The sequence below is a fragment of the Scyliorhinus torazame genome, chromosome 4 (genome assembly GCF_047496885.1).
Source record: "Scyliorhinus torazame isolate Kashiwa2021f chromosome 4, sScyTor2.1, whole genome shotgun sequence".
In the NCBI taxonomy this organism is placed as follows: Eukaryota; Metazoa; Chordata; class Chondrichthyes; order Carcharhiniformes; family Scyliorhinidae; genus Scyliorhinus; species Scyliorhinus torazame.
In genome coordinates this window covers 228427637-228443251 of record NC_092710.1, presented here as the reverse complement: position 1 = coordinate 228443251, position 15615 = coordinate 228427637, and the positions used below count along the sequence as shown (strand labels likewise).

At 41.1% G+C, this 15615-nt stretch overlaps 1 protein-coding gene across 2 annotated transcripts in view; it reads left to right on the top strand.

Annotated features, from left to right (window-relative positions):
* LOC140410798 (heparan sulfate glucosamine 3-O-sulfotransferase 5) overlaps positions 1–14949 on the top strand; it is a 456893-nt gene extending 441944 nt beyond the window's left edge. For both annotated transcript variants that reach the window (XM_072499421.1, XM_072499420.1), the window contains one exon: positions 943–14949. In XM_072499421.1, the coding sequence (XP_072355522.1) occupies positions 943–1873 (931 nt within the window). In that variant the 3' untranslated portion in view covers positions 1874–14949. The remainder of the gene's footprint in view (positions 1–942) is intronic.
* Positions 14950–15615: the final 666 nt, after the last annotated feature.

Sequence of the window (15615 nt, the reverse complement as noted above, 5' to 3'; positions counted from 1 at the left end):
CACTTGACAATAATAAAATTCTGCTCCATTTATGTATCAAATTAATCTGCTTTTAGAAAATTCAAAGCAATTTACTTGTATATTAAAATTAATATTCAAGAGACTATAAGGTATGAATGCTAAACAGCTTCTGAAAATTGGGTATAAATTATTTAATACTACTGTATTAGATATTAGACTTTCCCTCCATTTTCTCTGCGTAATCCCTCCCATCATTGCTGTTGAACTCTCTGTCATTCAGGCAGGAAGGCTGGTAAATGGGCTTTGGGTCACAGAATGCCTATGCTGCTATTTGTACTCCCTTTCTCAAAATAACACATTTATCATGAGATATGAACATCACCTTTATTCTCAAGGCGCTTGACCCAAATGGCCCACTAGCCTTCCTGACATACATTGTTACTTCCACCTCTGCCGCTGTGCAGTAACATGTAAGAGCAGATTGTGCGATTATTGCAGAATCCACCTGTTTTTTTCAACAGAATAGTAATAGTTGGGCTCCACAATAGGTGGGTGATCCACACTGCCAGGTTACCACTTGACAGCAAAGTTTAAAATGAGCTCCAAATGAACAACGTTTAATTTGTGGTCTACTATTTCAGTCATCACAGAACTTGGTGGAGCTTATATCCTAGATTCTCAGGAACTGGATTATTTCTAATTAAGGTGATAATATAAGAAAAATTTGGATTGCTATTGTCACCTTTTTTCCCTCTAGTATCACAGCTGCTTGATAAGGAAAGATCCAAAACTAAGCAATATTTCTCTATTTTGGTTAATTGATGAATGGATGTGATTACAACAAGCATAAGAATAAGATGAAAGCATACATTTCATTATGTATATCATTTTAATGACGTAATTAGATATCTATGGTGATCCAAATGTTACAGATGTATTGGTAGCCAATGGAAGTTTACTGACCATTCTTGTTTATTACAGACTCCAGCCTACATGTCCCATCGAAGGTCAATTTGGGGACCAAGAACAAATCATGCTTCGTGCTTTACAGTACAAGCGAGGCTTGGCACATGATTTACGCAAAGGCAATGCAACAAAGGAACAAATTAGACTACACAACATGGTGCAACAGCTTCCCCAGGCCATTATTATTGGGGTCCGCAAGGGTGGAACACGTGCCCTACTCGAAATGCTAAACTTACACCCAGCTGTAGTCAAAGCCTCACAGGAAATCCATTTTTTTGACAATGATGAAAACTATGCTAAGGGTATTGAATGGTACAGAAAGAAAATGCCCTTTTCCTATCCCTATCAGATCACTATTGAGAAAAGCCCAGCGTACTTCATCACTGAGGAAGTCCCCGAAAGAATTTACAAAATGAACTCGTCCATCAAATTGCTGATCATTGTGCGTGAGCCAACAACTCGAGCCATTTCAGATTACACTCAGGTGCTGGAGGGAAAGGAAAGGAAGAATAAAACATACTACAAGTTTGAGAAGCTTGCAATTGACCCCACTACCTGCGAGGTAAACACTAAATACAAGGCTGTGAGAACTAGTATATACACAAAACACCTAGAGAGATGGCTCAAATACTTTCCCATTGAACAGTTTCACATTGTGGATGGGGATCGCCTCATAACTGAGCCATTACCTGAACTCCAGCTCGTGGAGAAGTTTCTGAATTTGCCCCCCCGAATAAGCCAGTATAATTTATACTTTAATGCCACAAGGGGGTTTTACTGTCTGCGGTTTAACATTGTATTTAACAAGTGTCTGGCAGGCAGCAAAGGACGGATACACCCTGAAGTGGATCCCTTGGTTGTTAACAAACTGCACAAGTTTTTTCATCCTTTCAATCAGAAGTTTTATCAGATCACTGGGCGGTCATTTAGCTGGCCATATAAGTGATCCTTGCAACACTGTGTGTTGATATAAAGCAAAAATTTTCTATCAAAACAGTGATATTCCATACATTCAATGGTTGCCAATTAACAGTAGCCAACCTTTCCAGTAAACAGGAAGGGATGTTTTACTTTAAAAATTATGTTTTAGGGTTCTATATTTTCTTCCATTTGGTCATTTTAGTAAAAAGATTGATGTGAGTATAAAGCAGAAATCATTGCTTTAAAATCATATCTATTGTTTGTGATAAACATGGCAGAGGGAGCAAATCGTACTAGTAGATTTTTGAGAAATCTATTGCCAAACAAAGCAGGCAATACTAAAAAGATCGTCGCTGATCTGAAACTGAGGTCAACCATTACCACTTCCTTTCAGTCCTTACGGGTGGCCACTGTCCCGATTTGGGACAAGTCAACCCAATTTTATGTGGGGTGCCTGGATATTTTCTGCCAATAAGATTCAGATTTTAACACTTTCCATGTCTTACAATCTGAAGATATGGACATGCCAGCATTGGACTGGGGTGGGCACAGTAACAGGTCTTACAACACCAGGTTAAAGTCCAACAGGTTTGTTTGGAATTACTAGCTTTCGGAGCGTAGCTCCTTCTCACATGACCACTCACCTGAGGAAGGAGCTGCGCTCTGAAAGCTAGTGACTCCAAACAAACGTGTTGGACTTTAACCTGGTGTTGTAAGACATCTTACTATTACAATGTGAAGACATTAGTCATTAAGCTTACTGAGTTTTTCACTGAATCGTCAACAACAAGCTAACATTGGAACACTTGGGTTATTGTTGTACCAAGTGCCCTGCCTCTGTTCTGTCCCCTGTCTAATTTGGGGTTAGCAGAATGGGGCAACCTTGTTCACACCAGAGGATGAAACTGCTGAAATCAATCACACAATCTGATAGGCTGTTTTCTTTTTTGTTATTGAGCTGTATGTTTCAATGAGGAAATGCTATTTTCATGTAGCTTTTGTTTGTACAGTACAATCACTAGTGCATGCTGTGAAGGTTTTGATTACATTTTTTCCTCAATTTTGACAGATTGTAGTGAACTGCTGTCATTTTGAAGTAGGCACCGGCTCACTAGACAGCTGTCACATAATCTGACTCTCCTGTGAGGTAAATCATAGCCATCTTCTCTCAGAAAAACATTCCTGAAAAAAGTGTTGACACAAAACATGTAAATATATTTAAAATGGGGTGTATTAGATCTATTAAGCTCTAAACTACCATCAGTTTATTCACATTTTCCCAAGGTTAAAAATAATTAATGTCCTGTGTAAAATGTTTTACTTACTCACATCCATCTGGTCAACCAAGCAAAATGAGTGAAGCAGCTACTACCAGTGACTCCCTAAGAATGCAGTGACATTTTGATCTTCCAGTACTTTTTTTTTGCCACCACAGCTAACTGTTAGAAAATAGAAAAACATCTTAGAGCCGTCAGTACATTATGGAAAAAAAAGGTTTAGGATAAGGGATATGTGAGAATCACTATTGTGGTGTGTTGTACAGCAGTTTTATTCCTTATCTCAAATGTTCCAACGCAGCAGTAGCTCTGAAACCTTACCAGTAACTCTCACCACTGACATTAGATATTGTTACATCAGTCAGGTAAAGTGCTTCAAATATTAACATTTATATTTTCTGTGCAGATGTTGCACGTTTCAGCCATAAGAAACGATCATTCAGCAAATTACCTTTGTGTTATTTATTACTTTAGAATAATTTTGAGCATTTCAGAAAGAGGTTAAGCACCTGTTATGGGAGGATATCAGTCATGTTTCATCCATGATCATTTCTAGTTACCTCCAGCTGGAGTGAGTGTGCGTGTGGACATTGGGACTGGAATCAGTTATGAAATGCACATTAATTGCACATCAATAACCTGAAAACATTCACTACCTTGCCTCACACATGAAGAATTAATATTTGACATAGGAAAAGTCCAGGCACATGCTAGCACAAATCTGCAGCCTCACAAATGAAAGGTTGAAAATTGGGGTTAAGGGCAGCACGGTGGCGCAGTGGTTAACCCTGCTGCCTCACAGCACCGAGGTCCCAGGTTCGATCCCGGCTCTGGGTCACTGTCCGTGTGGAGTTTGTACATTCTCCCCGTGTCTGCATGGGTTTCACCCCCACAACCCAAAGATATGCAGGGTAGGTGGATTGGCCACGTTAAATTGCCCCTTAATTGGAAAAAATGAATTGGGTACTCTAAATTTATTTTAAAAAAGAAAATTGGGGAAAGCATACCTTCTTTATCCAGAATTCCTTGACTGAGAGCGAACCCTATTCTTACTCTTTGAACAGTTTTCTGTGTAGCCAATCACAATCCAGGTTGAAATTTGAGAAGTTTCTCATACACCACTTGAGACTAGGAATTTGGCATAAGGCTAATCTTAACTATGCACCACCCATCTAGCACCCTTCAGTTACTCAAAAATGCAAATCTCAACGTAAATCAAAAAATGCATATGTCAGTGTGGATTAGCTTGGCAAAGCTCCCAAAAAACTAATAAACCTACCCAGTTTTTCATCTAAACTGTGTTTATTGTTAAGTAGATCTGGGTAGATGAGAGTAGTTTTTAGTAGGTGTCTTTCATTGTTACCTTGAAAGATGCTTAATTTAATGTCAATGTTTATGGTACTGTAGCTTCAAATGGAAGTTCCATGCTGCACATGAATTTTACTTTATTTTCTGCCTGCATAATTTCTGTGTTATTAAAAGTCTCTCAGTAACTCCAAAAAATCAACAGCTTAATTTTTCAAGTGTGATGTTTTTAGAGCCAGCATCGTGACTGCTTATGTTTTAATATAACATTTACTGTTGATTAGATGGAAACTCTACTTTGTCTTTTTATTCCAACAACAAACACAGAACCACATGACGGAATTGTACATATGTAACATACTTTTGTAAATACTAGTTTGACACTGGGCAGTTCTATTTTGTATATTACTGATTCTGCATTGGATGTTTAAGCTGGGAATAGCTTCTCTGTTCTGTCTAACTTACTTTTGCACACTTTGTCCTCTATTTTCATATCTTTCTAAATTAGTCCCTGACTCATTCTCTATATATACAAAGAACTCAAAAACTTTAATGCCTTCTACAGTTCCTTTCAAATGTGACTCTCTTGTTCTTGCACAATGGTTAACAACTTGGTATGCTGCTGCTAACATCATTATCTGCCCAGCAGTAAAAGGAAGTGCACTTATTTCAGAGCACATTGAAAACATCTATGTAAAGGCGCAACACAAACAACTTCTGTTCTTAGACTGTAAAACAATTATTTTTGTATTAGCTATCAGGACCTTATATTCATCCTCTTATTATTTTGACTTAAGTCATAATTTGCCATAAAAATAAAACTAATTTCTGGTCTTTATCTGTACAGTGCCACCTGTTTCTGTTACAATTTGGGCTAATGTCACTACTTCAGCACCTGAATAATAACTGACGTGATAATCTCACTGTTATAGTTACAAATTTCCACTTAATATCTAATATTTTTATGGCACACTGGTGTACTAATACAATAAGACAGAAAACATTTTTATAATCCTGGGTGTTTAACTCATTTCAAGCTTGATGTAGCAGCTGTGCATTAATGTTAAAGCCACAGAACTTTCTTGTCTGAGTGATCAGATTCTATGTTTTTCACATTAACTTTGTCTATCTGTGGAATTGCACGAGATAATCAGCTTTATTTGCATTATCTCAGAATAGCACCTTGAACCTCATGCATCATTGTGGAAGAATTGCCTTCAAACATACAAAAATATCCTACACGTATTTGAATACCAAGATTGTTCTACTTTTTGTTACAGTATACACTGACATTGTGTAAGTTGTATAGATGTTAGCAAGGAAAAGAAAAAGAGTGTAAATGAGCACACAACAGTAAACTACAGAAACATGTATATATAACCACAACTTCTGGCCATTTTAATTGAGGCAACTTACACTTTGTAGTTACTGCTTCATAACAAGCTGAATTTTGGGACTAATAAGAAAATGAAGAGCGGAATGGATCTGGGGGTGTTGGGTTAAAATGATCAGTAAACCGTTCCGCTCCACAAAGATTGTGAGGCCCAGAGCATTAGAACTCTATGCCCTCATTTACATCTCCATCACTGACTCTTGCTTGTGCAGGAATGATTTCACCATCAGCGGGCATCAAAATGAATGAGGTGATCGGTCAATGCAGTGTATCCACAGAAAGAGTCTCCAAAATAGTAAGTATGGGTCAGAGGTGATACAGAATACAGGCAAGTTGATGGTATTAAGGAGACAGCCTGGGGAAGGAAAGGCCTAAAGCACCTTTCTGGGACCAAAAGGAACACTGCTGTTCTTCCTGACCCACAAAAAACATTTTAAAATATGTTGTTTTAAATCTTCCCTGGTTTCCCGTACTCTGAGCTTTTACTGCTGCAAGATATCTCGCAGGTTTTAGTTGGGCCTAGCAACTGTCAATGAGATACAACTCTGCCATTTAAATTAGACCCTGCTTCTATAGGTGACAGCCTTCTTCTGCCACAATACAGGGACGTAAAAATTGTGGGTGTTTGGGAGCATCTGGGGGAAAATAACACAAACCTCCTACGTCATTTTACTTCTGCGGCATCAATGCTCCCATCAGATTGGAGGGTTAATGTCGACCTTTAAGTAATTGGCAGTGACTGTTTGGCTATGTTGTGTTATTGTAACAATATAAAGGCACCAATCACTCATAAGGGGTTCACTTATTGAGACGCGGCACATGAGAACATTTATACAAAGCTTGAAGACATTGGAGCTGTGCTGTGCTCTGCTCACAGGCTAAAATTAAACTCAGACTGGATCACATGACATACTTCCCTTCTAGTGATGGCATCCTGGTAGCCCTTAAAGGCATATTACACCATCCCCCTTTCTTTTTAAAGAAACTTGCCCCTGTTCCAAAGAAATGGAACCATTTACATACTTGTCATGTTCAGGTACCATTGCATAAATGTATAAGACTGGTGAATATATTTGTCTCTAAAGCGTAGAGGTAATCTGCAGTTACACCCAGATCTTGTAATGGTAATCTTGTCTGGAGGCAATAGTGCTCATGGTAATCTGTGGGATTGTCATTCTTGGATGTTCTTCCTGACTGCATTTGACTCTTGTCCTAGATGCAATAGGACTGTATAATGGGTGAGGAGCTAGAATTAATATGATGTGTCCTCAGTTACACTCCATCGTTGCACCTTTGTGTGCGTGACTTCATAGAATCTTGGTTCTGAACAAATTCTTGTCACCTCAACAGGTTGTCATGTACCTTCAGTGGGATCCTCAATCTGAACTTGCTGTCTCAACTCTAAACTTGGCAATTCTATACCTACCTTTTTATCGTGCATATTGGTCATTTTCTTGCAAGTTTTGAAAGGTTGCTCTCTGCTTTCTGAGAAAGCAGAATGGGGTAAGAGAAAATAAATTGGTATGCACTGGACTGCCAACGATGACCTCTGCTAGTAATTCAATAGTTGCACTTAATGGTGTCACTGTCAGATGTAATATTTCTCAATGCGTAAATCTGTCTTGGTCTGTCTACATTTGAGACTTAAGGATTTCACCAAGTGAATCATTCATTCAGCTTGGCCATTAGAGCTAGGGTAATGAGGAAAAGATGTAGTGTAATTGATAATCCACTTCTCACATATATCCTGAAATGGTTTGCCAATAAAATGCAATAATATCCATAATGGCCTCTCCAAGCACACCAACTAAATAGAAAATCGCACTGTGCAAAAGAGTGTGTGCGACAGCTGTACTTGATGTATTATGCAATTGTCATGTAATGGGATACAAGGTAAAATAACTCACACTGATGATGAAGTCAGTGTAATGGATATGAAAGGAGTTGGATGCAATTTTGCATCAAGGATGCGTAGGAACTTCATGTGAATTCAATGCTACTTTGTGCTGACTTGGCATATGCTCTTGATATGCCTCGCAGTTCTGGATGATGACTTCAATGTCATTGTTCATACCCAGCCAATAGACTGCCTCTCTTGCGAGTCTTCTCATCCAATCCATGTCCAAGCGTTTCATGAAGTTGTTGAAGAATATCAGGTTGCAAAGATTCTGGTATAATGACCTGCCTGCCTTTGAAATTAACTGATCAGGCGATGCCTAACATATGCCGGTGAGGCCAACATTGTCTCAGGTTTTCGTGGTCATGCTGAATCCAATTAGACAACTTTTGATGACTTTCCACAGTTTCTGTAGTGCGGAATCTTTCTCCATTTCGTCTTGTAACTGTTGGAATTTCCGTTGCACAAAATATACCAAATCAACTGATGAATTTGCATTTTCTTGCACGATTAATGTTGCAGTTCCTTTGAAACTGTAAATTTTGTCCAAAAAATCTGGATATTTTAATATTGGGTTTTTGACAGAGGCAATAGGAGTAATTTCTGAAGTTGGTCATCCGTGTGATGCCTAACTGATTCCATGATTGTCATTAGTGTGAGGTCACGGCATACTGATAGACAGGCGATTGCTGAGCCTTTAGGCTCCACGATGTAGAACATCTGTGACACCCAAAAGGACTTATTGTACTTACACTCCAGTACTATGGATCTTGCACATGAAATTAATGAACCATTATACATTGCAAGTTGTACTGTAGTAAGTTTTGCCATGGCCTTCCATGTCTGTGGATGCATGTCTTGTAGAATTTGCAGGGCGAGTATGTTGCCACTTGCCCCTGTGTCAATCTTGGTCAACTTTCTTAATGCAGATAATTCAAATCGCAAACACTTCAGATGGTGTATCTGTGTTTATAACAAGATTGACAGTGTGAGACATGTGTTCACTGTTCTTCGTTTTATTACATACATCATTGTCATTTTTTGGTTTGTCAATCACCTCATCATAGAATTTACGGTGCAGAAGGAGGCCATTCGGCCCATCGAGTCTGCACCAGCTCTTGGAAAGAGCACCCTACCCAAGGTCCACACCTCCACCCTATCCCCATGACCCAGTAACCCCACCCAACACTAAGGGCAATTTTTTGGACACTATGGGCAATTTATCATGGCCAATCCACCTGACCTGCACATCTTTGGACTGAGGGAGGAAACCGGAGCACCCAGAGGAAACCCACGCACACACGGGGAGGATGTGCAGACTCCGCACAGACAGTGACCCAAGCCAGAATCGAACCTGGGACCCTGGAGCTGTGAAGCAATTGTGCTATCCACAATGCTACCGTGCATGCCTCATGTATGTTTCTGATAGGATACCGGATGATCATTCTTAATGCTTGAAGGTACGCATCGTGTACAGTCTGTTTGGATCAGTGCTTAGCTCAGTTGCATCATCCTTTGCTCTAGTGCACTGCCACTGCCAGTGGACCTTTCGACCACATGCTTTCAGTATTATTGGGAAGCTGGGCATTTCCTTGGTGTATGCAGAAGGCACACATTGACATGCTTAGCTAGGTTTCTTGGGTGTTCTGGTGAGTGCATCAACAATTGGGGTTGCACTTAGGATCTGTACATCCATCCTTGAGTAGCTCCCTGATACAATATATTTTGGGCTTGTCTAGCAAATCCTTCTGGACCTCTTCCATGGATGTGGATGCAATCACCAGCACAACAATTCTGTCTGCTAGCAATGCATTTGTAAAATCACACAACATACCGTTTTTGTTTCATTGGCTGACAATTTAACGGCGTGCTTTTCAAACAGTATTGCCTGGGACCCACATTTGCCAATGGGTCGATGTTCGTGACTCACGCCTGCCATCCTTTGTGACCCATGCTGGCCGACCTTCATGACACGTTTCACCTTTTTTTACCTTTAATGCAAAAGGGGAGCCTATTTGGTCCTCACAATCTCACTCTGATCAGGTTCATAGGAGGAAAGGGCAATGCACATATCAGGTGCAAATTTCAGCCATCTTCATCTTTATGAAAACAGAAAATCCAAACTCGCACATGTAGGTCGTCGTAAAGAGCTATAACAACAAAATATGTTGTTTCTCAGCACTGGATAGACCTGGGAGATACTACTCCAGAATGCTGACAGCTTCATGGGCTTTTGGTATGTTTTTAATGTGCTGTCACAGGTAAGGTACAGCAACATAGTCTTTTCATTTGGAGTCTGCTGTAAGTTAATAACTGACTCTGGGGTCTCAACCTCAAAAGGAATCTTCCACCCACCACTTCCCTTTCAAAATCTGAACCATCTCCTCTCATTTGCCAGTACTTCTCTATATATAGCACACATGGGCTTTGCATCATTATTTACATCGGCACAATCGACAAAACCATAACTCAAGAAATCATCTTTATACTGCTTTGCTCCTGAGTTAAGTTTCTTCTTTGTTGTCTGTTGACCAGAGGCTTTGGAGCTCTGTACAGAGCTAGCACTGGTCTCTCCTGCTCTGGGCTCTCCTGGGCAGCTCTCTCCAGCAGATTTAGTTGAGATCCTGTCCAGCAGGCACATTGCCTAATTGTGTCTTTGGTCATCTCTTTTATGAAAATGATCCAACTTTGCAGTCCTCTTGCCTTGCTTGCAAGCAGCTCGAAAATGGAAGAAGCACTCCTCCATGGTTTGGCGCTAAAAGCATGTGCATACAGGGTCCTTGATCTCAAGAGTGCGTGCAGGGCACATGACCTTCTCACTGCTGCCACTTCTGGCTGGAAGACTGCATGTGGCATCAAATCGCATCATGCAAATAGCTTAGAGTCATCAGTGATGATGAAAAAGAAATTACTGAAATCAAGACAACAAGAATGCAAAATTAAATATTTTTACTCAAATTTTTACTATTTAATTGAAGGGGCACATTGCATATATTTCTTCAAGGGTTTTCTTACAGTCTCGCACAATCATCTGATACAACCCTTACTGACTCAAGCTGCATCAGATTCAATCGGCTGTTGCCAAAAAGACATGGGGCTGGATTCTCCGATTTTGCGGCTATGTCCAGAGGAAGCATCTAGTCTTACGAACAAAAATTCGGCGGCGCCCCCGCACTGATGTTCCGCTCAGTGGAGGACTAGCAGCTGCACCACGCAAAGCCCCCAGCTTTACCTGCAGATACAGACACAGAATGGCCAGTTTCGTGGCTGCGCATGTGCACGACGTCAGCCTGCAGTGGCCGCGCCATACAACTTGACGCCGGCCACGCGCAGACCTGACCTGCCAGAGAGTGCCCTCCTGCAACCACCCTCGCCATCCCTGGACCACGTCCCACCAGTCCTCCCAGCCCCTGCCGAAGCCGTGCCTGCCAGCGGAATGGCTCTCCTCACCATCCCCACCCCCTTCTGTGGTGGCACTGAGCACAGTCCGCAGCCGCCATGCCAAGTTCACGAAGGTTGAGAGGACACATGTCCCACGTCGTGGGGAAGTCGACCCATCGGGGTGCAGAGCATCGGGGGAGGGCCTCAGGTGACGTCCTGAGGCCATCCAAATGGCGTGTGGCGTATTCGAGTACGCCGATTTTGAGGGGGCAGAGCATCCGATAAATGGCGCCACCCCCGATTTTGGCGTAAAAAATCTCCGTCCGAATGCGATTTTGGCATCGGCAATCGGAGAATCCCGCCCATGGACGCTAGTCATTGCTTTAACCTCATTCTGAACTAGATTTCCAATGTAGTCTATATCTTTTGGGGATCCGTTAGCTCTTCTGCTGCTAATCCTGACTTGTCAGCCTGAGTAGGCCTTCATTCCCAATTGCTAAGTGAATTTTTATAACTTGCATGTCTGGTGCAGATGCACCTTAACTTAGAAACGATGGGCATGATCAAACGGCCTCATTGCGTCCGGCTCAGTAACGCAACAAAGTTGTTAAACCTCGCGAGAAGCCTCTCGCAAGATGTGCGACGCTCGGCACCCCTCGTGATATCTCATGTGGCGTCACGATCTGGATTTCGCCCCCGCTGGGTGAAATTCAGATTAACATATTTAAGTGATCCATTAGGCTCATTTAAATATGTTGGCACCTAATTCTCCCAAGGCCCGTGACAAACAACCCCACCTGGTAGACCCTGCCATGGTGCCGTTAAGCACTGGTCCACACAAATGTGGACCAGGCGTAACGGCACCCGGAGGGTAGGTCTCTCAGGCCAGCAGAGACCCCCGGGTATTTGGGCTATTGGTAGGGTGATCCCCTAGCACTCCTGCTGCCACATGGGCACTTTGGCACTGCCAGCCTGGCACCTTGGCACTGCCATCCAGGTGTCCTGATAGTGCCAGGTGGCACTTTCAGGCTGGCAGGGGCACTGCCAGTGGGCCACGCTGGCATTGCCCGTGTGCCAGTTTGATCCTGCCTGGGATCGGTTCAGGGGGTGCCCTACCCTCAAGTGAGAGGGCCTTGAGGATACCACTAAGCAGTAAGTTGGGTCAGTGTGGCAGTCTGGAGGCCATGGTGCGGTGTCCGAGGGAGGGTCAAGAGATCGGGGTGGCATTTAAAAATGGTGCCCCGATCTCTTTCTGCACTGATGAGCTGAGCTTTTGAGATAAGTGAGGTAAATGTGGCCCTAGCGGGGCATTCCTCACGGAGGCTAAAAAACTAACAGAGCCCCGTTTAATAGCAGGGTCGTTCTTGGTGCTGCAGGCACCCAGAAAGACCCCGCTATACCCATCCAAATTGGGACTCTGTTTTTTGGGCATTAAATCGGGCCCCATAGTCCCGAATGTTGTTTTTGACTTTGGTCAGAAAGTCATCTGCTTCCCAGTTCAAACTTGGAAATTTTGTGGATACTCAGACAATATTCCTTTGGACTTCCTTATTGTTTTATTCAATTTATTGTTCAGAAACTCCCAAAGCCATCCATTATAATCACAACCATGGCTGGCCTGAATTTTCTGATAGCTTTTTTTGTTTGACTCTCTGGCCCATATCCTGGTTGCTCACCTTCCCTGACTGAACTAACCTGGATCTGGTCCTCTCAACACACTGTCCCACTCACAGAACTGACAGGTTATGTCCTGCAGCTGCACCTTGAGGGATCCATCAACTCACCTTCTCTTTAGGCACTGCCACTTCAAAGCTTTCCTGAGCAGTCACACTGCGTTCTCAACACTCATTGATGTTGCGACTTCATTGTGGCCTGACCAAAACTTTGAGGGTTGCTTCATGCCATGTAGCCTAATCCAATGCCGTGCCCCATGCTGCACCTGGACTTAATCTTGCTGCTTGACCACCGCTGAACGCCATGTTGTTTTTTATGATGATATAAAAGCACCAATTACTCATAAGGGATTGGGTAGATACAGTGTGGGTTCATTTATTGAGACTAGGTTCATGGGAACATTTATACAAAAGTAGAAAATTTGTATCCATCAGAGCTGTGTTGTGTTCTGCTCACTGGCAAAAGTGAAACTGAGACTGGGTCACATGAAACACTTCCTTCCTAGAGGTTCCATGCTGTTGTCCTTTAAAGGCATATTATGACAGGCTACAGATCCATTTTTCCCAATAGGAGATAAAGTTTCATGTTACTATATATAATAAATGTTAAGGAAGGTTAGACCTACATTATATATCACTTCATAATACAGAATATAAATACAGAAGTTTTAGGTAAATTTATAGAGGATTAGCGAAACAAATGAATCATTGATTGTATCTTTAAGAATAATTACAATTCTTCTCTGTGCTCTTGGTGATGCTAACGGTTACATTTTTGTAAACCAGAGGTGAGCAGAGAAAAGAAATGGCATAACATAATGTTAAACATAGTTAGACCCATTTCACAATTGTTCATTGCTGATCAAAATATCTTTCAGGTGATTTATACTTTCTAAGACAGCCACAAAAAAAATGTCGCTAGACTAGTTTTTTTCATTAACTGAGTGGAATGAATGTCAAAGCAAACAATTTTTATTTAGCATATGGTTCATTTTTCACTCGTTATATACAGCACAGGTCAAGAATCATGCTTCTATTGTAAAAGGTGTAAAAAAAGTGCCAGCAACATTTGTTATCAAACCACAAAATATCCAATGTCTTGCATAAGCTGAATAAATTGAGTGTACTTTAAACGTATGCCTGGATAGCATAAATTGTGCTTTCTGTGAAAGCTTTTAAGATCAAAACTTTGCCTGTTAGTTTATATGTTCTTCCATTCAATGTCACATTAAGCACACAGACAGATTTTTTTTGTTGAGTGAGTAACGTCTGTAACTCCTGGTGTACCTCTTGCGACTGATTTGCTGTGGGTATACATTGTGGTCGACTGTATTGCATATCACTCAACATACTGTTCGGTATAAAATTACAAGGGATTGAACTCAAGCACCAAGTTCCTGATCCAATTGGGCATAATATGGTTGGATCACTAAGGCATTTATGCAATCAAGTGCAACTTTAGTATTTTATAGGCGCTTTGGAACCTGATCCCAATTTGAATTATTGGTTAATATGGCTTCTGGCGGCTTTTTATGCCAAGGCTACCATTTTCAGCTATGAGCTTGGGAAGAACACCCACTCACAGGAGGGTAGTCGTACAATTCTCTGGATAATGTGCACAAATATACAATACACAAAAACAACGCAGCAGTTTTCTTTACAGAAGTGGGTCTCATGCATGCAACACTTTTTTTCCCCCTTTCAAAAGTTGAAATAAACAATGTGGGACGGAGATTACAACATCACATGACAGTTTTCTAAAAACATTTGTGTATTTAAAACTGGCAAAGCCAGCTGAGAATGTTTTGTGACCAATAGTCATCTCCTGAGCACCTGTATGCACAATCTTAGTCTTTTCATTAAAATTGCATATATAGCATTTAAAAGTGGTCCAAAACATTTTAACATCACATCACTAAAATATAAAATTATGTCCGATACGATGAGGAAAAAGCAGTTGCAAATGGCAAAATAACCAAAATCTGTTTTTCCTAATCTGTTGTAAGAGGCATATTACTGTAACAGGGTATTAGCCCAGCATCAAATGTTGCAAACCTCACTGTGGTATTTGTAAGCATTATAACTTCTGTATATTTCACTGTACACATTTATTTGTTTATATGTAAGTAATGTATGTACTGATACTGCATTCCAATAATAAATGCTTATGTAATATTCACCATTAGCAGTTTTTAAAATGGTCTTATCTTTGATGCTTAGCTTCCAAGGCAAATTTAATTATTTTAAACATCTATTTTGTTTAGATATAATTTGTGATACAGTGAAGAAAGCTTAAAAGTAGGTTGATGAATAGATTTATACCTCTTCTGAAATATTAGACAAAGGAATGTCATGAAAGAACATCAAATGTTCTTACTCCAATGAACAAACAGTAATTTCTGCTTGGAACAAGCATTTTTGGTACAGATTTGCTTTGCCCATCAAAATATCATTGCTATGAGGAATATTTTTATATAGCCAGCCCCTTTAAGTGGAACAGTCAACAGCATATATTTATATTAAGTAATGGATATTTAAAAACCTGAACTTCTTCTATATTGAACTCTAAGCCATAGAATCATAGAATTTACAGTGCAAAAGGAGGCCATTCGGCCCATTGACTCTGCATCGGCCCTTGAAAAGGACACCCTACCTAAGCCAACACCGCCACCATATCCCTGTAACCCAGTAACCCCATCTAACCTCTTTTGGACACAAGGGGCAATGGTCAATTCAGCTAACCTAAAGCTGATCTGGCAAGGTGGGATGGTCTCCCTCTTGTCACTGGCAGGTCGGGTACAGGCGGTTAAAATGAACGTGTTGCCGCGATTTCTGTTTATT